General features: G+C 37.0%; 1 protein-coding gene across 6 annotated transcripts in view; it reads left to right on the plus strand.

The window, feature by feature from the left end:
* Positions 1 to 27,693, plus strand: part of LOC150075968 (armadillo repeat-containing protein 8-like) — a 112,785-nt gene that overhangs the window by 72,133 nt on the left and 12,959 nt on the right. For 4 of the 6 annotated variants that reach the window (XM_090387807.1, XM_090387810.1, XM_090387808.1 and 1 more), the window contains 4 exons: positions 5,281 to 5,398; positions 13,887 to 13,978; positions 23,607 to 23,858; positions 26,656 to 26,898. In XM_090387807.1, the coding sequence (XP_090243933.1) occupies positions 5,281 to 5,398; positions 13,887 to 13,978; positions 23,607 to 23,858; positions 26,656 to 26,898 (705 nt within the window). Of the gene's footprint in view, positions 1 to 5,280; positions 5,399 to 13,882; positions 13,979 to 23,606; positions 23,859 to 26,655; positions 26,899 to 27,693 lie in introns of all 6 variants that reach the window. The other 2 variants (XM_090387812.1, XM_090387811.1) reach the window with 2 other exon arrangements.

The following is a 27,693-nucleotide window of genomic DNA, read 5'->3' on the forward strand; positions in this document are numbered from 1 at the left end:
TGCTGTCATGTCTAGATGATCCTGCAATGCTTCTCTAACCAGTGACTCCCACCACCAAATACGGAGGATGCGGAAAGGTCAGGGAATGACTGCCGCATATCCCGGAGCAATATAGCCTTAGTTGCTAATGCTCCTAAAAACCAAATAACAAACAAACTAACCAGTGACTCCATTATTTTCCCTGGAACAGAAGTCAAACTAACAGGTCTATAATTATTCATGTCACCCTCTCATCCCCCTTTGTGAATTGGAGATACATTTGCGCTTCTCCAGTCTGTGAGGACTTCCCCTTAGTCCAAGAATGCTCTCATAATTATGGCTAAGGAATTGCTTATTTCCTTTGCCACCTCCTTTAATATAACTGGATTGATCCCATCTACCCCAGGTGCCTTTCTTATGTTTAACTTCAATTTCTCCTCCACTTTGCTCTCAGTTATTACAAAATCATTTAACTCCCTGTTAGTTTGATAAACGTCTAGCCCTCTCCTCCTTGAATAACTACTTGTGTGAATGTAGATGCAAAATACTCATTTAGTTTGGCAGCTATCTGGGAATGATCATTTACAGTCAAACCATTGATATCAAGTGAACAAATCTGATTCATCCCCTTCCTTTTAGAATTTATATAAGTAAAGAAGCCTTTGCTGTTTTTCTTTGCTTCCTTTGCTAAAGATTTCTTGTAATCTGCCTTTGCTTCCCTAACCTCCTTTGTGACTTGATTGCAGACTAGTTTGTATCTATCATAGGCTTCTGTGTCGACTGACAATTTATGTGCATCCCATGCATTTTTCTTCTCTGCTATGGGTCATTAGTTCATCTGATATCCATTTGGGCCTAAACCTAGAATAGTATTTCTTAGTTGGAACCAAAAGATTAGTAGCTTCCAAAATTCCTTCCGATTGCTTCCGATTTAGAATTTGCTGTTGGTAACATCATTAGTTGCTCCCACTGTATAGAATTTAAAAAATCTCTGACCACTGTAGTCACCTTTACAAAAGAAAAAACCATTCCCCTTACCCCTGATGATAGTTACATCTTTAAGTAAATCCCTCATCAGTACACTGTGATCGTGATCACTGCCACCTAGTGGTTCTTTTATATGTAAATTCTTAATGTATGAATAATCACTGCTGATAATCAGATCAAGAGTGTTGTCTCTCTAAGATGCTGCTGTAGAAAACAATCATCTAATAAATCCACAAAACCCTTGTTAGCAACTGACCAACCCACAAGATCCAGTCTATATCTGGGAAGTTAAAATCAACCTATTATAAGGCACTCTGATTTACTAGCCCACTCTATTTCTCTGTATAATTGTTCATTCTACTCATCAGAGACATTAGGCCCATAACAAACTCCTACCCTCATTTTTGCTTTCCCAGTGCTTATGTCACACCAGACTAACTCAATATTGCACTGTCCATCTATGTCAACTGGATGTACTTCCTTAGATTTTGTGTTTCTTAACTAACAGCATAACTCCTCCTCCCTTCTTATCCTTTCTGTACACATTGTACCCCCCAAATTCCAATTGTGCATTCCTTATATCTGAGTGACATCACGTCTCCGTAGCCAGGTGGGCAGGAGCAGCCGTGCGTAGCATACGCTTCTTGATCAGACTGGGGTTTGAGCCCATGACCACCAAATACGGAGGATGCGGAAAGGTCAGGAAATGACCACCGCATATCCCCGGAGCAATATGGCCTTAGTTGCTAATGCTCCTAAAAACCAAATAACAACAACCACCTCTCCGATATCCCAACAATATCCGCCTTGGATGTCTTAATCAGCACTTCAAATTCGTCAAATTTATTTACCTCCTAGCATTGGTGTACAAATTATCCTCCTAGAATTGGTGTACATGCAAGTATACATGCACCTGTTCTTACTCTTAGTTACTTTAACACAGCCCGTGTATTTACTTGTTTTATGACTCCCAGCAACTTGCTTTCTGGGCATCTGCTCATTCCAATAGAAGCAGTGTAAGAATCATTTCTACCTCTGCCTGTGGCTATTATTAATCTATTAGTCTGTGAATCCCCCCAAGCTAGCAGTTTTCTGATCCACCTAACATTCCTCAATTGCTTCAGCAAATATTTTTGCACCTTTTCTATTTAAGTGTGTCCCATCCCATAGAAGCAGTCTCTCCTGTTAACAAGCATAGACCATGCTGAGAAAAATTTTACCCCATGAGCCCTGCACAATCTGTCCAGAGCCAAATTGATTGACAAGGCTCTCATCATATGCTCCCTCTTATGTCTGGGCAGAATTGTAGACACTTTTAAATTCAACCGTAGCTTGCAACTTTTTTTCAACATTGACCTGTACTTGCTAATTAAATCTGCAGATCTCTTGCTCTTAAGGTCATTAGTGCCAATGTGTACATCAATATCACATTTTTTTGCCCCTTAAAGATATCTGCTCTACAACGTTATCAACTTTTGCCCCTGGTAGACGTACCCTGGTCCTATTCCACCTATCCTTTTTGCACAATATACTTCCTGTTTAGCTGACAATTGAGTCACTGACAATATCTAACTCCTGTGGGACCATTGCTTTCTGCCCTGAAGATTGACGCTGTGTTGCCTGGCGCACATGAGTGAGCGCTCTGGCTTGAGTGAGTTTGGCAGCCGAGAGCTTGGTGACCCCATTTTAATTCCTTCGGGGGGCTTTTAAAGCTCTCATAAACGCCCATTATAACGCTGAGTTGGCACCTAATTTCTTCACATTCTCTGCACTTAGTGTGTGTGCGCGCGCGTGCACGCACACACGCACACACAAAGACATCCTCCATGGCTAGATCATGTCCTATTTGAAAGAGATCCGCAAACGTTGCATTTTGCACATTTTTTTATAGACTGTGATGCATTGAAGAATCTCCCCTTTCGGTTCTCCTCCGAACTACAGCACTTTTACTACTTTGCACATGTTGCTTTGCTGCTCTAGTCTTGGGCATGATTTCTGTTTAAATACCATTTAATTAACAAAAGTTAAAAGGATTTATAAATTTAATTGATTAATTGCCAGTACTATACTAACAGATTCCTACTCCAGTGCTACATATTGCACTCTCTAGTTTTACGTTATACCTTACACTATCACGTTCGAGATATACATTACGCTATTTCATATAGATACTACACAATGGCAGCAAGTTTTGAATGGTACAAGTTTTACCGATACTAAGTAATAACCTACAGAATCTCTAAGTTCAAAATAAACTAAGTATCATAACTAGGAACATAAAGATACTTCTAGAAAATAAATTAATATGCCATTTAAGTCAATAAAATGGTAAAAATTTAAGAAATACTTCTCTATTAGCTGGAGCCATAAAAACTTCGCCTGCATAGAGCTAACCTCGCTCCCACCTGCCATTCATCAGCAAAACTATAACTAGGATTATCAGTCAATGGAAGAAGGTCATTACTATACTGGAGTAAAAGAGGGAGAAAGAATACACATTAGAGTTAAGAGAACAATATAGGTAACAGATGAATTTCACATAATGGGGTAAAGAGATTTTAAGCCAAAGAAGATGAAAACTAGGAGATTCCAGATTAGGAATATCAGGGTAGACATATACACAATTACCACATTTGAAATAAAAAGAATCGTAGAGCAGATGATTATGGCAACTAAGATGATGACAGGGTGATTATGGCAGTCAATAATTGAGATTCTGTCAGAAAAAGTAAGCGGAGATTCGCAGATTATAAATGGATGTAGAAATCTTTTAGATAGGAACTGAGATCTCGTATATTTGTGGAATAAATTTGGAAGTTTTTGGGTGGTTTAGGTTTACATATCTTTTCACAGGTATGTTTTTCCATCTTAGTTTGATTTCATGATGCATTGTTATAGGTAAGGTAAAGTAGAGGTGGGCACTTTGTATGAATTAGTGGAATTTTTGGATATGGCATATACCCAGCCCTTTGCATGTACTTTTTACAAGGATAGATATAAACAAGTGAAAGCATGTTTGATTAAAACAGTCTTAATAAATGGGTCTCATATTATGAAACTATCACAATAAGTTGCTTCAGTGCTACACTACTTATAAGTAACACTTGTCTTTTATGGAAGTATACCCTTATTTATTTGTAATTTATACCTTCCCCCAAACAGCCATTTTAGCAATTATTACTACCTTATTGGTGCAAAGCCAGACACTCCATCAATGCAGCATTTGTGATTGAACTCAGTTATGAGAGATACAAAAAGGTGCGTAAAGCAAACATTGACAGTTTAGTGCATTAAGCTTCATCTCTGAAGCTGCTTGCATACTTGTATTGTTTTTTTTGTAAGGATAGATAAGAATAAATTAAAGCTCCTCCAATTAAGAAGTATATTTTGAATAAGCCTGCTCTGTCTTAACCCAAACACATAGAAAAAATCTTTTCTGCACTTCTTTCTTTTCAAAATCTAAATACAACTTGATATTAATTTAATTTGCATATAATTGTCAGATTTTGTTGCTTACATCATTTTTGTTCTATTGTACCAATATACAGATTTCTAAGGAAAGATGTAACTGTAGCCGAAAGAGTTATATTTGAGTTTTTGTTCTCTATATATGCATTCATAACATTGGTATTTAGTAAAGCACAAGTGTGAAGAATTTGATATGTTCTGTTGTGTGAAGAAATTTTTAACTTTATGAAAGTTTATTTTTGTCTAATTTTTCAAGTATTAAATTTTCGTGCATATGATGTTTTAATGGTTCTTGTCATGAGTAGGTGAAGTGCCATGTAAATACACATATGAATATGCTATTGTTAAGCAATATAATAAAAATGAAGAAATTTAGTCTTTTATCAGTATTTATATTTTAAAAATAAATGCCCACTAGAATATATTGATGATGATGATTTCTGTTCAAAAAACAAGGAAGTTTACAAAAATTTACAAATTGAACTAATGTATGATTTAACAGTGTTAAAATGAGGATATAAAAGCAGTATTAAGTATCTGTTTTTAAAGTTGCAGAGGAAAATTACTATTAATATTGTTATATTTTGTTGGGAAGAGGTGGGGATATTTCTCTGTATAAATATGCTGCTTACGTACATCCTCAGCACTCACTGTTACATTTACTTATCATACTTATGTATATATATCAGTGGGCTGTTGAGTGGCCTTTGAAAGTGTTGTTATTACAGCAGATTTGTAGTAAGCAGATTTTTTGTGAAATCTGATCTGATTATATTACTTGTTGGAGGACTTTACTTAAATTACTGGATGAAGTTATATAGTAATAAAGTTTTGTACACCTCCCAGGTTATCGATGCATCTAGGCTGAATTACCCAGACAAGTTTGGTACTTCAGTCAGTCCTCTTCAGCAGCCAGAGACTCCTCAGATCTGGAGCAAAAAGCAGTATGTTTTTAAGCATGAAGGTAATGTGTAATGCAGATTATATGATTTTTATGGTATATAATTTTTCTGTATAACTTTAAAAATAGATACCTAATAAACAAAAGGTTTTTCCAATCTATTCATGGCTTAGTCATCAGTTCTGGTTTATGGTTTATTCAGAATTTATTTTGAATACAAGCCATGTAGTCACAATACAGTGTTCCTTAATGTTGCAAATGATAAGCTATTTATTCAGAGGAATGACTTAGTTGTATGACTCTTCATATTCTGTGTTTTTAGTTTTCATTGATAGTGCAAGGCTGTGGAATATTTGTATATTATTTTTAGTAGGATTTATTTGATCGGTAATGACTGTCATTGATAAATGAAACTCCTTCCCCCCTCCTTAGGGAGGATGCTCTTGTTCTTTTAAGGAATTAAGTTGATATTTGCTCATATTGAACAAAATTTAATTTCTTATATAATTGTCTGGAAAGATTGCGTCAATAAATATTTCCGAACATATGCATATCTGCTAACTTTTCCACTTTCTTCCGGAAGATTCTTAAAAATTGTCTTTTATGGTTTTATGCATATTTTCCTTTTCTTCCAGACTTCAGTCCAGTTTATGTGATGTTTTCAAATAAGCATGTTTTGCCTTTCAAATATGGATATGTCAGATTTATTGATAGAGGCTCAAAGCCACCATTAGGTAGCTGTGGCTCTGCTCATATGCTTGATCTTCTAAGATCACATATTCGTTATGCCCGGTACTTTTGTTTTCATTTTTTTCTGTTAGGCATTAGCAGTGTTTTCATATTTTATGAAATTAATTTGCACCCTTATATACTTGTCTAGTTTTCCCCAAATGTTTTAAGTTAATTCTCTTAATTACCTTTTCTTGAAAAAATATTGGGAACGTGCAGCCTACCTAATGATTTAATTTTTTTTCTGTGAACATTGTTTTCAAATATAGTGTGAGTCAGAGACTTTAGGGGGAAAAATATTTCATTTGATAATGAAGAACTTTGTGTATTATCTGAAAAGAACATCTTAATATGCAGGAGCAAGATGAAAATGTTGATAAAAGGGTAACATTTCACTGTGTAAAACATTGATAATTGTTTAATTTGCTGAAAGAGTTTATATATATATTTAGATTTAGAATGGATAACAGACATTTAGCCCCTCTTTGGGGGTTTCTTTGGCAGTAATGAGATAAAACAACTCATTTAGATTCACACAGTAGAAAATAAATAATGCACAATAGTAGCAGATGTTTAGCTGATTTCTTGACATTTACCAGAGTTGGAAAGGATAGTTTTGAAAAGCAGTTGTTTTGTTATAACATATATTCACTCCAGAAATTGTATTATTATTATTATTATTATTATTATTATTACTACTACTACTTTGCTAGTAAAAATTGGATTTCTGGAATATGTGCAGAGAGAGAGATTGTGCAACAAAATGAGCCCTTACTAATTATAATTATCACAGTTTCAAAATATCAGCTTGTTGTCGTTCAGCAAGGTAGAGATGCGGGAAGTTATGAAATTTAGCTACTGAAGTTGATAAACCATGGGTAACTGTCACTGCAGAATAAAGACTATAAGATTGTCTACAGTGATGTGCTTGATTTTAAGATCACATCTGTGCCTGCAGAAATTCAAGTACAGTCTACAGGATTAGTATGATTCTCTCTGGCCAGGATAGGTACACTGTGCCATCACTTCTGAGTGCATTTCAGAAGTAGAAAACTCAATTTAGAAAATGGATAACTTATGCTCTTGCATAATCTGGGCCTTATGATGCTCATATTCAAAATAAGCTTACGTGCATTGGATGTCACAGCAGCTGACAGAAGGTGGAGTAAATTTGACTTATTTAATCAGATTGTGGTGAGATATAATAAGTTAATTACTAAGTAAAAATAAAAGCACAAGGCATAATACATTACAAATTTAAAATTCACTAAGAGAACATTCAGTGAAATTACACCATTCTTTGTTCGTAATAGTGAATTGCAATGAACAACATTGATTTAATTGTATTTGTTCAAGCATTTGTTGCTCAAGCATTTTCCTGAGGTTGTCTAGTAGCACTATTGGTCTATATGAGCAGGAGTCTGTCAGTAATTTGTTGGTTTTCAAATTCAGAATAAGATGGAGCATGGCTACCTTCCAAGCCTGTGGGAATTTTCCAGGCATTTGTTATATAGGAGCAAAAGATGGATGTGGCTTCACTTTGTAGAATCTGATTATGTCCCATCTGGTCTGCCACAGTTTTACCATTTCATTATAAAAACCCTCAGTAGTTTTTTCTTGTTTAACTTCTGTGTTTAGGTTGATCTCTACTCCTGCTATTGCTGTTGGGATGAGTTTCTTGATTCTGTAGGATAATCCCCTGAAGATAATATGGAGATCCAATGGTAGGGTGCCAGTCAATACTTGTAATGCAGCCACAGAGACTGTGCTGCAAACCTGATGGGAGGCCAGCAGCATTGATCTTTGGATTGAAACTAATTTCCCTTTCATTTTACTGTTCGTGGCCCAGTGGAACCAGGCCCTGCTGCGTATGAAACAGTGGGCAGAAAACGGCTTTATAATAGAGTCAGGGTATTTCTCATTTTGTTGTGGACATGTTGCAGGTGCGGGAGGAAGGAGAGTAGATGATCTATTATTACACCAAGAACCGAAATAAGGTTTTTGCTTTCAAACCAGGGTGTGATGCGAACAGCGATAAGTTGCTCAAGCATTTTCCTGAGGTTGTCTAGTAGCACTATTGGTCTATATGAGCAGGAGTCTGTCAGTAATTTGTTGGTTTTCAAATTCAGAATAAGATGGAGCATGGCTACCTTCCAAGCCTGTGGGAATTTTCCAGGCATTTGTTATATAGGAGCAAAAGATGGATGTGGCTTCACTTTGTAGAATCTGATTATGAATGCATATTCTATATGATCCATCCCCCAGACATTTTTTTGTTTATTTTTGACCGGGCAGAGTCAAGCTCTTGCAGTGAGAAGGGATCGGCTTGAGAGTGTCATATATTCTGTATTTGCTTTGCATATGGTTTGGTGCTCTGATAGATCCCCTTGAGGGTCATCCTCTGGGAATAATTTATCAATTACTGTACTCGCTGAGTCTGTCCAGTTGGTCATTTCTGCACTGTCTGTTTGTACCGTGCTGTATATATATATATATATATATATATCCGTTGTGAAGGTTTTATCTCTGGCTATCTTATAGAAGAGTCCCCATGGGTTGGCATTTCTTGATTCTTTTACAAATTCTGTCGAGGTTCCCTTTTTCCGTGTGGCAATAGCTTTAGTATAAATATTCTCTTGTTTAGGTACTGTTTGTGGAGCTGGGCAACGTGTGGCTGGCCAGTCTCGGTGGTTTTGATATCTCTTCTCTGCCTGGTTTACCTCTCTGCAGAGTTTGGTGAGTTCTGCTGTCCACCATGTGCAGGGTGTATGTCTTTGGACTTTCTTCTTTGTTGAAGGGGGTATGCTGCTTTGAGGATTGATTCTTGGATTATATTGCAGAACTCCTCAGGGGCAGTTTGGTCTTATTGGAGTCTTCAAATGTTTTTCAATCTGTCGTTCTCAGCGATAATCTAGTAAACTCTGGAACTCTCATGCTTTTGATTGTCACTTGTTTCTTCTGTACAGTGGAGGAGGAGATGACTTGGTGGTCGCTGAGTCTTTTCCATTGGTGAAGCGTTAGTTATTCGAGGTAGTGCAATACATGGTAACTCATTGTGAAGGTAGTCACAATATGAGATACAATTAAATTGATGCCATTCATTGCAATTGACTATTATGAGCAAAGAATGGTGTATTTTCACTGAATGTTCTAATAATTAATATATTAATTAAATTCATATTTATCACTGTTATGCAAATTACAGTGTGACTTGTTTTTATGCTTTACAGATATTGCAGATCTGAAGTTCTAAATAAATGTCATTTAGAGGGATTTTAGATCTCAATTTTTATAGAAGAAACCACCCCATTAATTATTAATTTCAGTTTATTTTAATGCAGGGTCTAGTCACATTATTATGACCACCTACCTAGTACCAGAATATGCGCCTTTTTCAGCATGCACCACAGCCAGCTGCCGTGGGAGGGACTCAGTAAGTCTGTGGAAGGTTTCTATGAGTATCTGTGACCATGCAGACTGCAGTGCACCGCGTAGTTCTGTAGGTTCCTTGGTGGAGGATCCATCCATCTGATGTGCCCATAGATTTTCAATTGGGTTAAGATCCAGAGAATTTGGTGGCCAAGGGAGTAGCTTGAAGTTTTCGTCGTGCGCTTCAAACCACTCACAGACAATTCCGGCGACAATGGCATGGCGCATTGCCTTGCTGATAGATACCATCGATCCCAGGGAATACAGTCAACATGTACTTGTGTACCTGATCGGCGATGATCAATAGGTAACCGTTTGCGTTCAGAATGCCCTCCAGAGGTGGTAGTAGTAGTAGTGGCATGTGATGCAAGAAAGCAAGTGTATGAGCTTATGCAGCTTCAGCCAAAAAAAAAAAAAAAAATCACACCATTCCCTTCAAATGCCTGTCCAGTTCCTCCTTAAATTTATTTAACCTATCAACTTTCACAACAACAGATGGAAGTTTATTCCAGCAATTAACCACCCCCTGGCTAAAGGCAAATTTCCGCACATCTATTCTACATCTGTCTTTTCTTAATTTGACTTTATGCCCCCTTAGGTTCGTAATCTGAACAAGTGGAAGGATCCAATCAGAATTCAGTGTGCTCAACCCATTCAAGGCCTTATACACCTCAATCAGATCACTGCGCAGGTGCCTAGTCTCCAGCCACTGCAGTTTTCAGAACTTAAGCCTCTCCTGGTAAGAGGATCCCTTCATTCCCCTCATCAGCGGACCCAAACCATGCCATGAAAGCATTCCCCAGACCATAATGCCCCCCTCATCACCTGCCTTCTGCCAACAATCGTGTCCGGATGTCTGTTCTCGGAGGTTTCACGCCTAATACGCCACCGTCCATCCACTCAGTGGAGCAGAAACTGACTCACCGGAGAAGGCCACCCAATGCCACTCGTCCAATGTCGGTATTGCTGTGCAAACTAATGCATTGTTTGCGATGAACAGCCTTCAGCATGGGTGTTGTCACCAAGCATCTGCTCCGGAGCCCAATGCGCAACAGGGTTTGCTGCACTGTCAGGTTGGAGACCTTTCTGGTGGCCCCATGGTTCATTTGGACAGCCAGTTGAGCAACAGTAGTGTGCCGATCGGTCCTGACCAACCGTTTGAGTCGATGTTCACTTCTAGGATCAATGGCGCATGGGGCTCCACAATTGGCATGTCGGGTTGTCAAAACTGTTCCATTCTTGATACACTTTCACCACTGCAGCACGTGAGCATTTCACACAAAGTCCGCTATTTTAGACTCCTGGTCTGATAGATCGCATGCTTTGCTCATGACAGAGGTTGTTACTGTGTTCACGGATGCCGAACGTGAAACCTTATATGCTAGCAGTACGTGAACTTGACATGTGCGCTGTATGATTCGCTAAGTGTGTGTGATGTCTGCATTGGGGCGTGGTCATAATATTGTGACTGGACTCTATCTTGAAAACTGAAAATATTTGTGAGTTTTTTTTTTAAATATATAAAAAAAAAAATAATAACAGTGACTCTGAAGTGAGAGCTTAAGCTGAAGCCTTGACAGTGGAAAATTGGTCACTGTGACTGGAGGTACCAAATCCCTAAGAGAGAGATATTGAACACAGATCTATACAATTTTCAGATTATCTTAGTATGTATTTTATAGCATTGTTGTTGATAAAAATCTGTGGCAATAGTACATAAAATGTCGTATCACATTTTTGTGTCTGTAATTGCAGACATTGTTCTAGGAGCATTGTTATTTCTGTATGCTGGATGGCCTCCAAAACTTCCTTTTTAGCATCAAGATAATTCTATATTATTGTTGTATTGAATATGTAATATGGTCTTGCACGTATGAATGCGTGTATAAATGCATTACATATTCAATAATCCTATACTGTATTATTGTATGCATGTAATATGTTAATATACATGTGTGCGTACATTATTTATTCAAGGCGCCTCCGTAGCCAGGTGGGCAGGAGCAGCAGTGCGTAGCACACGCTTCTTGATTAGACTGGGGTTCAATCCCATGACCACCAAATACGGAGGATGCAGAAAGATCAGGGAATGACCACCGCATATTCCTGGAGCAATATGGCCTTAGCTGCTAATGCTCCTAAAAAAAAAAAAATAAAAAATAACAACAAATAATAATTACTTATTCAATACAAAATGAATTGATTAAGTGAATACATTACTTATTCAGTACAAAAATAATAATAATATACAATTATTTTAATGCTGTAAAGAATATATTTGGTGATTGACCAGTAACAGTTTAAACAATGGTGCTCATAGAACGATGTCAGGGATTATAACAACAAAGAAAAACTGTGATAGTTGTATTGTTGTTACATTTATCATGTTAACTATAATTTGAATCTTAGGCTAATTATGAATGTGAACCCCTCCTCCCAAGTTTCATACCTTTTGAAAACTATAAAAATCAAGTACAGAATAAATATCCTCACCTTATTCCAGTTTGTAAATTAATATTGGCCTTACTTGAAGCAGCCTTAAATCTGGATATTTTCATTAAGCTTTTAATGCTCCCAGTTTGGAGTGTGGAATGGTCTGGGTTTGATATCCACCAGACCAAAGTAATATGCTCCATATTTTTCATCCCACAAACAGGGAAAGAAATGTATGAAATTACCTTGGGGTAGTTCAAGAAATGGCCAAAAGACAATAATAAAACGAGAAAATCAGAAAAAGCATATTTAATGACTGTTGATAACTGCTCTGTCCGCTTATCAGTTAGCCATTTGTCAAATGTAAGACATTTTTGTGTCCTGTTACACTTTTTCTGACACTTGGATCGAGGCATCGTAAAAGAATTCTAAAGCGTTTTACAGAAAGTTACTGCTTTTAAAATATAACATCCAAATGAAGAAATATGCAGTTATTTTCTGAAATTGCAACATGTTTTTCATCTTGCAAAGAGGGATGAATGTATTAGAAGCTGTTTTTATGGTTAGCAGGTGACTTAAGATGGTGACATACAAACCCATTGGTAAATCTTTTCATAAATCTGTTTTTGAGTAGCACACTATTAATTTTGACAAAAAAAAAAAAGAATAATAGAAGTTTTACCACCTCATATCAATGACTGACATGGAAAACTTTTTAGAATATAAAATGATACCATAGCTTTCCAAAGCTTAACTCCTAGTGAAGCATTAAGCAGTATACAGAAATAAAGCAATGAAAATATTCAAGATGTATATAGCAGTTGTAGGGATGAAGATTTACTTACATTAAGAAACTAGATTTCTTTAATTCCCTGAGCAGTATCACATATATACTTGATAAAATCATACAGCAATTGGTTTTGCAACAGAAAAGTGTTCATAAATGTTAGTGCTAGTATAAAAAAAAAGTAAAAGGCATAATGCTTAATATAATCTGCACAAGACTGCAAAATTGCATACAAATGTAAAAAGGGACAAATTCCCTTTGAAGCATTCATTAAAAATCTTTGTATCATATATATTTTGAAGTTTGATTATTTTTGAATATTATTTTATCTGTTTTGAATTACTTAAATCCTTTTTTTTTTTTCATATGCTTTTCTGTTATATAATTAAGTGCACAAATAGATGTTATTCTTTCTTGACTATATTCTTCTTCTTACAGTCACATAGCTCCCTAAGGAGCTTTTGTGGCCACCAACAAATTCCTCCAACTGCATCGATTTTGTGCTCTATGAGCGGCATTGCAAAATGTCATGCCCAAAAGTTCACTGATCCTGTCCTTCCTCCTAGTTGCAGGTCTTCCTCTGCACCTCTTCCCTTGATTTTTGACTATATAGTAGTCCTAAAAATTATACACTGCATGAAAATTAAAGACCTACTTGAAGTGACCACTTTTAAGCAGTTCCATGATTTATCACTTTAGGCAAGTCTTACAGTATTAGGAAATTATTAGAATGTCTGTCAATAAACAAAATAAATTTTGTTGCACATCAAAAAAGGCTTGAAATCTTATTAGTCTTTTTCTGTTGTTGAAATAATTCACGCAACCTCTCTAAAGAGCCAAAAATTGATATTTTATAAAATAAGTAAAATATGATATTTGGAGAGAACATGAAAGCAGTAGTTATTTGGAGTTAAACATGAATTGTGGCAGACTGCAGTATATAAAAGCTTCAGTCACTATAATTAAATATAATAGAAAATCTGCACATTGCTAAAGAAAATCTATAATATATTTGAATGACATTCCTGATCTTGTTATATTCTGGATTAAATTTTATCATATATTTAACAACTTAAATGCAACATTATCTAAAAGCAGAATAACTTAATTTTAAGCTTGTAAATAACTATGCACTATAGAAGTTTGATTCACATTTTTCTTTTAACTAGTTAGAACAGGAAATGAGAACTACTCAAGAAATGAAACAGGCTGCTTTTAGAGCCTTTGCTTCATTAGGAGCAAATGATGAAGAGATACGAAAAAAGGTAGATGGGTTTTTATATCTTTGTTGAATACATCTCTGATAATGTGCATGTGCATTCACACATGCTTCATTACATATACAGTTGATTTTTCTTAATTGTTACAATAATCAGTCATTTTAAAATTAGTTATTTTAATATCAAAAACACTATTTGTTGAGTATTATTTTTAAGATCTTTATTGATTGATTGTAATATATAAGAAAGAGTACAATAAAAAAAACGAGAATAAACCAAATCAAAATTCTTTGCATCTGGTTGTGTTTTTTTTTTTTTAGGAGCATTAGCAACTAAGGCCATATTGCTCCGGGATATGCAGTGGTCATTCCCTGACCTTTCCGCATCCTCCGTATTTGGTGGTGATGGGGCTCGAACCCCGGTCTAATCAAGAAGCGTGTGCTACACACTACTGCTCCTTCCCACCTGGCTACGGAGGCGCCTAGGTTGTTTTTGTAATACCTTCAGATTAGTTAAGATATGATTTCCTTTTAATTAATCTGCGCTGTATTTCCTGTATGTTTCTGTTTAGATGCGTCTGCAGCATCCTTTATCACTGGCTCTGTAATTAACCATTTCACTCTTAGTACTGTCCTCTTCTGTAAATTGGAAAGATGTCTGTTTATATCTCCTTTCTACAGGGGATTTTTCTGAGATGAGTGGAATGGGGTTCAAGCCCATGACTGCTAAATACGATTAACATTTGTATTGATTGATTTATTGTAAACTCCACTGACCTAGTGGTTGTGCTGAAGTATAAACAAGAAGATCAATGTTAATATTGCAATTGTTTTCATCAATATCCATAATTGGATACATATGCCACGTTAGGCATTAAGTTTTGATGGTTGTGAAGAGTTCTGAATTACTTAGTGGATTGTTGTTCTGTCTTGTTGTAATTGTGACCTTTTAGGGTATGTTAAAACTCCAAAGGAGCTCATTCTTCCAACTTGGTAATGAGTTTACCAATAGCAGAATGTTAAACAAATAGAAATCTTCAGTTTAAAAATGTTTCCCATAGGCAAAGTAATATATTTATCAATTCTGAAATGGTATTTAAAAATGATCTTTAACTTATGTATGTGTATCTTTTCATTTTTATTTGTGTAGTTAATATTTCATACCCTTAGGTCATTTTCCCTTCTAAGAAGTTTTCTCTCATAAGAAGTTCTAAAGCTCCACTCCCCTGGAAAACTTCTTATTCGGGTTCTACTGTATTTTGGAGGAGACCGCAAAAATGTTTTGCATACCCTAATTTTTTTTAGATAAGTTCAATTTCGGAACCTTTTCATCACATCTCATATAAATTAAATTAAAAAGAAATATATATATATATATACAGTGACTTCTTACTTTACATGTGTTTAAATAATGCAAATTTAAAATAATGTGTGGCAACCATATTTTCAGTTAACACTTCTGTTTGGCGTTAATATGGAGGGTTGTAAACTGAAACCTGTGTGCATTTACCACTATCAAAACCCTTGTGCCCTTAAAGGTTACGACTGGTCATATGTGTACTGGTACTCAAAACCCTAAAGGGTGGATGATTGCTGTTATTTTCAGAAGTTAACTTGGATCTCAGTTACGATCAAAATTGGAAGTGCATTGCAAGGCAGAAGGAATTCCATTCAACAGCTTACTTATTTATTCTTGATAATGCCACAAGCCATCCATCCAGTACTATTATCCATCCAGTCTGTTCCAATATCAAGATTTTTTTTGATTTTTTCCCACTGCATATAGAACCTCAATACTCCAGCCTATGGACCAACTTGTGATTAAATCTTTTAAGGATCAGTATTTAAAGCACATTCTGGCTGATCTAATTGACGACAGACCCTGAACAGATGAGTGTGCAGCAACATTGGTGAGCCTTCAATATAAAATATGATTTAAAATTCATTGATGCTTCATGGTGTAAAGTTCCCCATAACTAGGGCTGTAGTGGAGGGTATATGTGGGTATATGCCGTATATATTTTGGTTTTTGAAAAAATAAATAATATTAAAATGTTTACTGAAAATTAAAAAATAAATTTATTAGAATTTGATTCTTAAGGCAATACTTATAGTTTTATTGTTTTTAATATATACGCCATATATATAAGTAAATAAATATGCAGTGTGTGTGTGTGTGTGTGTATATATTTATATATGCCATATACCCTCTGGAATTCAATTAATAAGCATGCATATATAACATTCATAGGTATACCTTCTGCTAATTTTACGACTACAGCACGGCACATAACTGTATTCAAAGTTCATGGCATAAGTTTAGTTTTTTATTGGCGCATTAACAACTAGGGCTATAATGCGCATATGGCATAAGTTAATGTCCAGATCTTAGCAACTCCTTTAAAGGGCTCTGATACCGATGAAGATTTTGCACAAACTGAAGACAAATGTGTGAACCAGAGAACTTGGATATCTTGAGGGTGGTGATCTTGGATGTGCTCAGAGCTGGTTTATGCCAGCTCTGAGCACATCCAAGATCATTACATTACATGCATTTCAGCCTTACCAATTGAAGTACATGTAATGTAGGCATTATAGTACACTGAAGTGGAGGCAACCGATGTCAATGATTTAATTGATTCGCATGATCAAGAATTGTCAAATGAATATCTGTTTGCACTGGAGCAGCATCACATTCAAGAGGAGAAGACAGCAGTGAGTGAAAGCCCAGAGGTTAAAGAAGAAAGGAACCTGACAGTAAAAAGAATATCGAAAGTATTAAATATTACAGATGAGGATTAAATCTGTTAGCTGATGGAAGACCCTAATCTTGACTGAAGCTCTGAAGTGCAACTAACGCTGGATTCCTTTTTCAAGCACTCAAGGGAGTAGTCAATAAGTAGTCAAGGGAGGTGTTACACTAATCCAGAAGGTGGAGGATTCCACCTTCTGGATTAGTGTAACACCTCCCTTGACTACTTATCTGGTCTGAATCCGAGGGAGCTGAATCTGACCATGACAATCCCTCTCATCAATCTGCCTAAGGCAAATCTTTCTCTCTCTCTCTCTCTCTCTCCTCTCAGTTTTTGTTTGTACTGTATTATAGTGAACTAACTTTTTCTTATCATACAAAAAAAAAAAAAAGTAAATCAATAAAGATGAATGAATCTCTTTGGTTGCTCATCATTTTCTTTAGTGTCCAATCTTCCAACCAAAGAAAATGAATGGTATGTGCTGGTAGGGGTAACTTAGCTAGATACGAGAGTTATTCTCATAGGCCTATTATCGCATTTTTTGGTGATTATTTACATTGCACGAGACATTCTGAAATGTAATGCTTGCATAAATTAAGATGTCACTGTATATATACAATTTAAGCAATTTGAAATGTGTCTTCTGCTGTTTCTTTCATCACGGGCTTGTATCCCTGTGTTTCTTTCTTTTCTTTTTTTATGTATGAAAACCAAAAATATGAAAGGTATCAAAACCTATAGTACTTAGTACCATGCAAAGGTTGAAGGAGATGGGAAGGCAGGGGATGCCAGAAACCTTGCTCTGAAGACTGAATATGGGTTTCACCACTTCAAGCCTTCATTAAGCAAAGTAGTGTTATTGTACTGGTTGATGAGAGTTATTTACCACCTAAGATTTGATGTTAAAATGCTTGAAAATATTCTAAGGGTTATTACAATTCATGGGAAACTCACTCAGGCATTGTTGTGTAAGAACTTTTCAGTCCTTATTTCATTTACTTGAACAAAACATAAAAAAGGAATTTGGAGGTATAAAAGCTTTAAAATCCTCCTGGAAACCAGAGTTTTAAGACTCTTCCCTATTGCAAATTTTTATGGCAAGGTTTTCTTCTGCTCTGAGTGATTAATCTGTTTTGTAACTTTTTTATACAAGGAGTTCACTTAGAAACAGTGGAGTGGGGAGTTAATTTGAGACTAGTACACTGAAAGGACAGAATTCGTGGGATACCTGGTTTCTGGACAATGTGACGCTGTCAGCCCTCTTTCTAGTGGATTAACCCACCACTTGGCAGGTATATAGATAAACTGCATTCACATAGACGGTAATTCAATGTCAGTGTGGATAAATGTTGTGAGTTAACAGACTTTGAAAGAGGGATGATAGTGGATGCCCGACACATGGGTTACTCTATCACGGAAGTGTTACAGAAATTCACTATCCCTGTTCGACAGTATCAAGAGTATATTGGAAATATGCCATTTTTGGAATAACATCTCATTGTGAACAGTGCTGCGGGCAGAGAAAGGTGGTGGATGAGCGTGACTGTCGGTCTTCTATCTCGCATTGTTTCAGCCAACAAGAGAGCAACAGTGGCACAAATCACCACCGACTTCAATGAGGGAGATGCCAGAAACATCTCCACCAAGACCATCAGGTGATCATTAGCTGCAATAGGTTATGGAACATGCCGACCCACCAGATTCCCATTGCTAACACCATGACACAGGACTCTGTTTCAATTGGGCAAAAGAATATTGGCACTGGACCTTGGATGATTGGAGACAGGTCTCCTGGTCCGATGAGTCCTTTCCAGTTATTTCAAGCCGACGGGAGGGTGCATATCTGGAAGAAACTGCACGGACCTTTGTACCCATTATGCGAACAAGGAACTGTTCAGGCAAGTGGACGGTTGGTAATGGTCTGCGATGTGTTCAGTTGGCTCACGTTGGGACCTCTGGTACGTCTAGATGCATCTCTGAATGGTCCAGGTTACATGTCCATCCTTATCCCTTCATAGTCATTGTGCACTCATATGGCAATGGACTCTTCCAGCAGGACAATTCGTCTCCCCACAGAACCGTTGTGAAAAACATGCTCGGGAAGTGTGGGTACGCTCTGGGGGTACCCACACTTCCTGAGGTCTGCTGTGACTCTGCAAAGATAAGGAAATGGAAATTTGCAGTCACGGCAGACCTCAGGAAGTGTTGGTACCCCCAGAGGGTCTTGGACAAATATATTTATAGGGTAGAGTCCAATCGCAGGGAGTCGCCTGCCCCTGTGGCTACCGCATACATTCCTTACTATCCGGGCCTTTCAGAACGCATTGTACGGGCACTGCAGGAGTGTCAGACCCGCTGTGTGCAACTTCCGGGACGGTGATTGCACACAGTGGTGTCTCAAGTTAAAGATCCCTTAGTCCAGGCTATACTAGTAGTGTGGTCTATGAGATCAAGTGCCCGGATTGTGAGGAGTGTTATGTGGGGGAGATGGGGCGACATTTAAAAGACCGTCTGGGAGAGCACATGACCGCTATTAAGACTGCTAATTGTGCCAGGTCTGCTATGGCAGAGTATTTCTGGGAGAAGCAGCATCGGATCTCCCTTGAAGACGCGGTCATTACAGACTGTGCCCATGGATTTTGGGAACCCAAGTGGCTCGAGAACTTGCGAATCGGTTCATCCAGTCTTAATACTATTAACAGAGACAGGGGGATACGTTTACACCCCCTGTTTGAGGCGGTTGTCCTCAGATGGGATGACCGGTTCTGTTTGACATGCTCCCGAGCCACTTCAGTTTCCGATGCGCACATGGGGAATGCCGACCATGTGTCTGATGGACCACGTGCATGAGTGCCATGCGCCTGCTGCTTAAGGATGTGTCATTGCACTAATAGTACGCTGTTGAAGAAGGAGACAGCAGTCTCCGAAAGCTTGAAGTTTTATCACTTTTAATCCAGTTTATTTTAGATAATTTTATTGCTTCGGTATATTTTTAACTACATTTTTAATTTTATCGTAGTTTATTTTATCATAATTTATTGTAATATTTTAGTCTTCCGATAGTGTATCACAGCATTTCATTATATTCTGTATATTTTATTTTTATAGCAAAATTTTTAATTCCTTGGCTGGTGTTGGTCTTTAATTATTGCAAAATGCAATATATATCGCATTTCATGATCAAATTTTTTTATTTTTTATTTTTTTTCATGTAAACCCCAAACGTCAGAGGTTTTAGAACCTATAGTACTTATTACCGTGCTTGGGTTGGAGGTTGAGAAGACGAAAGAAGATATTTGTTGACATTGGACTTGAACTTCTGTAGATTGTAATTTTCAGGAAATACATATGAAGGAAGGTTGTTCCAGAAAACAGCAGTTGAATGAATAAATGAGGAAGATGAAAAGTTGGTTCTGTAATTTGAAGTTGGCTGGTGGCGGCATGTGTTCGGACTGTTTTGAAAGAGAGAGCGGGAATTATAGAAGAAAATTCAGAAGAACAGTGCCCATGGAAATATCTGTAGAAGAGGCATGCAGCAGAAGCAGTATGTCTATGAGACAGCGAGTGGAGAGACTTTGTTAGAGATGAATCATTAATTAACTTAACTGCCCTCTTCTGAAAGGAATCAAGAAGCCTGAGAGAGGTTTTGGGGGCACCACCCCAGATGTGGGAACAATATTCCATGGTAGGGCGGATTTGCGATTTGTACAGAGTGAACAGCTGTTTGAAAGAAAAGTAACGCCGAGAGCGAAAGAAAATCAAGTTTTTTTAGATGCAGAAGAAGCAATATTTGTAATGTGCTTGTGCCAAGAGAGATTAGAGGTCAGGGTAATCCCCAAAAGAGATATATCGTTTTGCCTAGAAATAGGAGCAGAAGAATCCTTTTTGCAAGATATAAGACAAAACTGAGTTTTAGAAGGATTGAAATCAACTAAGTTGTCATTGCCCCTCTGGAGAATTACTTGGAGATCGGCAATTTAAGGAATTGGTAGCAGATTTTCGAAAAGTTGAAGCTGATTGAGCAGGGCAAGGTTTCTCAAAATGGAAAGTGGAATGCAATGTGCTATCATCGGCAAAACTATGGATAGGATTTCCAGTCAATGGAAGAAGGTCATTAATGTATAAGAGGAAAAGAGTGGGGGAAAGAACTGAACCTTGGGAGACACTGGCATTAGTAGAGAAGTTAGAAGACAGAGAGCCATCTACCATCACCCTTAGTGAGCGATCAGAGAGAAAACTGGATAACCAATTACTTAAAACAGTTGGCAAATAATAAGATGGTAGCTTGTTTAGAAGACCTTTATGACGAATATGATCGAAAGCCTTTGAGATGTCAAGAGCAACTGCTTGTGTTTCACCAAACTTTTCCATTGAATTAGTCCATAAATGGGTAACATAAGCCAGAATATCACCAGTGGATCGACACTGACGGAATCCATACTAGCGAACGTTAATCAGACGGAAGGTTTCTAGGTAGTTTAAAAGTTGACAGTTAATTGATTTCTCCATTACTTTAGAAAGAGTAGAAGTAATTGCAATGGGACGATAATTGGATGGGAGGGATTTGTCGCCCTTTTTAGGAACTGGCTGGATATGAGCAAATTTCCAAGCAGAAGGAAAAACACCTTTGGAATAAGAAAGTGAAAAAAGGCGGCAAAGAACAGGAGTAAGTTCAGAGCACAGGTTTTGACAACAAGTGGAGAAATACCATCTGGACATGGAGCTTTCTTAGCATTAAGATTCATCAAAATCCTTCTGACATCCTTTTGATGGAAGACCACAGGAGGCATTGAATGGAGCATGTTGGGAATGGTGGAAGGTGTTTTACCAAGATCATTAATACGAGTTGGAAGAAAAATGGGATGCTAACAGGTCAGCTTTATCCTTGGCTGAAGTGACAACAGAACCATCTGGTTTGGACAGAGGTGGGAGCAGAGATGGGCAAAAGTTGCGGCCAATAGCTTTGGCAAGAGACCAGAATGCTCGGCTACGATTAGGGCAAGAAGCACGTTTTCTACTCTTAGCCTGTTCAAACTCTAGTTTAGACTGATTAATAACTGCTTTACAATTGTTGCAAGCTTTGGTGTAGGCAGAAAATGAAACTGAAGAATGAGAAACAAGCTAATTACTATTTGCAATGTTCTTCTCTTGAAGAGCACATTTATTGGAAAACCAAGCTTTAGATAAAAGACGAGATTTTAAAGTGGAGTGTGGGATAAAGGATTCCATTCCTGCAAGAATAATTTCACTGACACGATCTGAGCAAACGTTGACACCAGAAGTTTTGAAACAGTAATCCGACCAAGGAAACGAAAAAAAGAATTCTCGCAGGTCATCCCATTTCGCATTCTTATGCCAACAATACGAGGTTGGGAATATCCATGAGATAAAGGCTCCATTGGAGAAGAGACAATTACCAAGTTGTGATCTGTGGTGCCTGAAGGACCTCTCACTCCGACTGTGTACTTAGAAGGGTTGTTTCTGAGAAAAAGATCAATCGTATTTGCTGTATGGTTAGGATTGTCCAGTATTCTTGTAGGTACATGAACAATCTGTGCAAGGTCATTAGTAATTGCAAAAGCCTCAGCATCTTGACCAGCTGGGTTGGTGTGACTTGAAAACGGAAGCCAGCTGGAGTTGTGTACATTTAAAATCACCAAGGAAAATTACCTCACTGTTAGGAAAGTTGGACTGGAGAAAGTCACATTGCAAAGAGAGGAAGTCAAAGAGCTCCAAGTGATTAGTGGAGTTGGGAGAACGGTAGTAGGAACAGATGAATTTAACACAGTGAGGTAGAGAGAGATTTTAAGCCAGAGAAGATCGAAAATAGGAGATTCCAAGTTACCAAGTCTCTGACGGAATATCGGAACGGGCATATGCACAAGTACCACCTTTCAGGCGAAAGGAATCATACAGCGAATAATTTGGGCAACTGAGTTGAGCAGAAGTTGAATCAACCGATAACCGAGATTCTGTCATAAAAAGTACATGGAATTTGGCAGACTGCAAGTGGAAATGGACATCGTTGAGATTAGAATTGAGACCACGTATATTTGTGAAATGAATTAGGAAGTGCTTGGGAGGTTTAGATCTTTTTGCAGATAAGCTTGCTCTATTGGTTTGACAATTCATGGCGTATTCAATAGTAAGAAAAAGTGGGTGGGACATGCTGTATGAAGTAATGAAATTTTTGGATATGGTGTACACGTAAGAATATACCCGTGGCCTTGACAATGCTCCCCGCATACACACTACTCGGACTCCCTCCAGTCACTATCTGGCAGAGTAGAGGTAGCAAGATTATACACTAGCTGATCCGGAAGCCTCCTAGAGAGTTACCAATAGGTTCAGTCTGGTGTACTAACTAGCGGCCGGCCTGCGAACACCGTTTTAGAGCTGTATCCTCGAAATGTAAGGAAGATTGGATCTCGCCACGATGTTCATCGTAACTTCAAAAGTCATCAATCATACTGCATGATGGAAGCGATGGGGAAGGGTTGACCGGAACTTAACTTTGGAGACAAAACGTGGGTTCCACCACTTCAAGCTTCCAATAAGCAAAGTGGTGGTATTTCACCGGCTGATGAGAGCCATCTACCACCTAGTACTGCCTGATAACACAGAGGGCTGGCATTCCTCCATGTGGTGTGGGCTTTGCACCTCGACCCCTACTTATGTTGGTTCATACCTGGGTGATCACCCACCATGTGCTTGTGCATGGAGGTTATACCCAGGATTACTAACAGTCCCACCATCGTGAAAGTGTAAGCAGAGGATTTGGCTGTCAGTTAGCAATTTTAATGATTTTATATAGTAATTACTGGCAATTTGCAAAGGGATCAGTTTGAGGTAATTAACTTCATGTTTAGGTTGATCATTTTCTTAATAAATGAATCTTTGTTATCCTTTTGTTTCTTTAAGATTATTGAAACTGACTCACTTATGGAACATGTTGTAAATGGACTGAGTGATCCTAATGCTCTTGTGAGATTGGCTGCAGTCAGATGTCTACACAGTCTCTCACGTTCTGTACAACAGTTGAGAACAACTTTTCAGGATCATGCTGTATGGCGGCCTCTGATGAAACTTTTACACAATGCACCTGATGATATTCTTACTGTTGCTTCAAGTACTCTCTGCAATTTATTATTGGAATTTTCTCCAAGTAAAGAGGTAAGATCTTTTATTTTGCTATGCATATAATTTCATAGATTTTCACTTTGGATATTATTTGTCTGCCAGCCAGATAATGCACCTTCCATTCCTGAGGTACTGAAGAAAATTATTTATTTTGCATAAAAGCCCTGGTATGGAAATTTCTTTTGATTTCTAGCTTTTAAAGACAAGATGTTTAATTTGAACTTCATATTATTGTTCTACTTTTCTTTTGACTTGGCACCTTATAGCTACAGCTGCCAATGCGCCATTAAAAACCTAATCATAATCTACTTTTCTTGTTTTTATGTATTACTGATATTATTTCACTGATTATATATAGTTTTTTAATCTAAGCATTGAAGAACATAGTTTGCTTTTAAGGGTTAACACTGACCTTTTGATATGCTTAACATACTGGAATAAGCATAATACAGTATAAACAGTTCAGAATTAGTTCTAATGTTTATTGAAATATGATTGTTACTTAGGGATGGAAGGTACCCTGTGATGTTGAAACATCTACAATTTAATTGGTAAACTCATATGAGAAATAACAATTCATGCACATGATGTACCTTAAAAAATCAAGAACACATTTTTGTTAAGGTTTTAGATATACAAATAGCATCTTAATGTACAGGGTGTCCACAAACATCCTTTATAAAACCAAATATTATGTGAATAGGGTACATATACAAACCTGAAACCATATCCAGGTGATAGAGGATGTCTTCAAGTTTTAATTAGAGGCATTTGATGTGGGCCCTTTAGTCACTTTGTAAATATCCCACTTATAATCCAGTTCCTTCCATATCCAGCATAACATATCTCTATCAATGCAGCCGACTGCCTCACAAATGTGGTAATTCCATAGTGATGTTAGGGATCATGGGAGCCAAAAAATTGGTCCTCTTCCAACTTGAAAATGTCCTTTGTCACTTGGAAGGGGTTTCAAGTTTGTATCATGCATCCTGTTCACACAATAACGTTTTAGTTTTACAAAAGGAGGTTTGTGGATACCCTGCATTAGCCTTTCTTTTATTTGATTTAATATATAGTGTGACACAGTCTTCAGTTGAAAAATGAGGAAAAACAACCTAGCTTAAAGTATTTATTTTTGCTTCACAAGCATTGATTGAATATGCTTAACAAAAGGCTTCCAAATCATGTTGACACAATAATGAGCTGATCTCCAGTTGCCTTGTGGAAATAACCCACAGGATAACCAAGGTGGCTCCTGTAGAGTTCTTCCATCATCACCCATAATTTCCAGTACTTTTTTTTTATGAATTTAGCCAAATACCCTACTGCCACAGTTCTTGATAGTATAGGGTGCAGTCATCTGAATTCAGTTACACATGAGTGTCAGCCATGGTGGATGTGGTTGCCAAGATGGTAGCAAATCCTCAAAGACCTTTTTGTTATGTAACACATAAGAGCAGAATTAGCATGGAATGTGTTCACTGAATATGCAAGGAGAAAAGTTTTTTTACATTTATAAATTGCAGCATTTGCACTTGATTTGTAATGATGATCCGCAAAAAAAAGGCTTACATTCTGTAAGTAGATGTCAGCGTATTCAAGCAGGAATGAGTAGTGAATTGTTAGTCCTGTGTTTCGTTAAGAACATTTTGAGTATTTACATTGGTTAGTCTAAGTTTTTTTTTTTTTTTTTTTTTTTTTGCGCATTTGTCAGTTGACTTCTGTGTCTTACTATATATTTGTACACTGGTTTCCAAAAGTATTGGGATGCTAACAAATAGGCACATTTATTTCAAATTGTTGCAGATATTCTGAAGGTTAATACACTGGTACTGAGGTATATATGCAGGTAGAGGCATCATTTACAATCAACACATTAGAAAAAAGATCAATGAATTAAAATGTGTATAGGTAGTTTGATGTTGTAAGGCAGGACTTAGCATACAACATATTGGAACTTCTCACCATTTCAAAGATTCACATTTAGAATTCTGAATGAAAAAAATTCACCCAAATTTGCCATAGAATTGTCCAGGATACTTGGAAATGTATACTGCCTGGCGCATACTATAAGTAGAGTAGTATTATATCAGTAGGGCTTCCGCAGATGAGATGTAGCCCACACACCTTTCATCATTGAAGTTAATGATGGGAGAATGTGGGTGTGGCATTACCCTAGAGAACATTTCGAAAGTGATTTTACTTCTCACCTCTGAAACATGGTGGGATCTGATGGCTTGGGCCTGAATTTTGTGGTATAGCAGTCATCCAATGGTGTTGTGGGTAATACCCAGTTGGAAAAACAACTAGGTACTATCCACAAATTTGTCACAAAGTTTGAAACTAATTGGAGAGGTGTATGTTTGACTCATCCATGGAGGTCAGCATCACCTATCTAATTAAAACTCTTCTACTTCATAAATAGTTCTGTCAGTGCATGTCAAAAATCAACAAAGTGTCTCAAAATGGCACATTCTGAGCTGCATGCTAAAGACGGTCCCACACCATATTAAAATCTGATCTGTAAGCCATTGTTTCTTAGTGTCTCAGTACTTTTGGTGATGTAATGTATATATGTGTAAATAATTTCCTAAAATAATTGACCAAATGAGTTTGTAAATACTGTAATTTGTTTTGTCTCAGTTACTGTCATCTTTGTTACAGGCTTGTCAGTCAGACTTGCCTTGTGAAAATAGAAAGGCTATAAAAGGAAAGTTTCCAGTTCCTAGATAAGAAAAGCAACAGAAACTTTATTTTTACATGCCCTGTGTATAATACACCTATATATTTTATATAGGTGTATTAAATACCATTTTTTTTTCTTTTTCAGCCCATTTTGGAATGTGGAGCTGTGGAACTCCTTTGTGGTTTAACACAAAGAGAAGAATCTGCTTTGAGACTAAATGGTGTTTGGGCTTTGATGAATATGGCCTTTCAAGCTGACCAGAAGATAAAATCTCAGATACTTGGAACATTGGGTACAGATCAGATATTTCATCTTTTATCTGATCCTGATGTAAATGTTCTAATGAAAACACTTGGCTTGCTAAGGAACCTATTGTCCACAAAAACTGTAAGTTTCTTATTATTATTTATTTTTTTTTTAAACAATAGGATATTACTATCCTTTATCCAGTTTTACAGGAAAATGTGCTTTTTTTTTTTTTTTTGCAGATTACAATTCTTTTTAATTCATTTCCTGTTAATAAATTAAGCGAGGATTTATATTAAAAAGGATCATACAAAAATTAAGAGCTATAGTGCAAGCATTTATTGAATATTTCTCAGTTGATTGTTTTTCTTAATAATTAATATTGTAAATCTTGTAAAACTAAAACATATTCATAATTGAAGTTATTATTTTAAAAAAAAAATTTAAAGCTATCAAATTACACATTGAGAAAACATAGTACTGGTCACCAAATCTCAAAATTAGAAGCTTTATATCTGCTTGCATTTCTCGTCACACCAAAGATAAAGATCAGATTTTGAGTGCATGTTTTTGTTGGTCTCCAAGATGGTTGTTTTAGATAGAGTTCTACATCCATAGTCCCCAACTCCAGAGAAACATTGCAATAAATTTGGAACAGCAACTTCAATCCTTTTCAGTGTTCTGAACTTTTTTACCAGATTTCGTGTTGACTATTAACCCACATTCCCTATCCACTGGCCCTCTAACTTTCACCACACAGCTACTGATTATGTGGTGATGCTTTGTTAAACACTTGAGTATTGTATAGAAATTTTTAATTGTCAAGACACATTACCTGATAGTCAAACTTTCTAAATATGTACTATTCTCTGGGGAATTGGCCAAAATTTACTGTGTTCTGCTTGCATTTCTTAATTATGAGTGTTGTCATCAGCA

The sequence above is a fragment of the Mastigoproctus giganteus genome, chromosome 13, assembly GCF_048544385.1.
Source record: "Mastigoproctus giganteus isolate SK-2022 chromosome 13, ASM4854438v1, whole genome shotgun sequence".
Classification (NCBI taxonomy): domain Eukaryota; kingdom Metazoa; phylum Arthropoda; class Arachnida; order Uropygi; family Thelyphonidae; genus Mastigoproctus; species Mastigoproctus giganteus.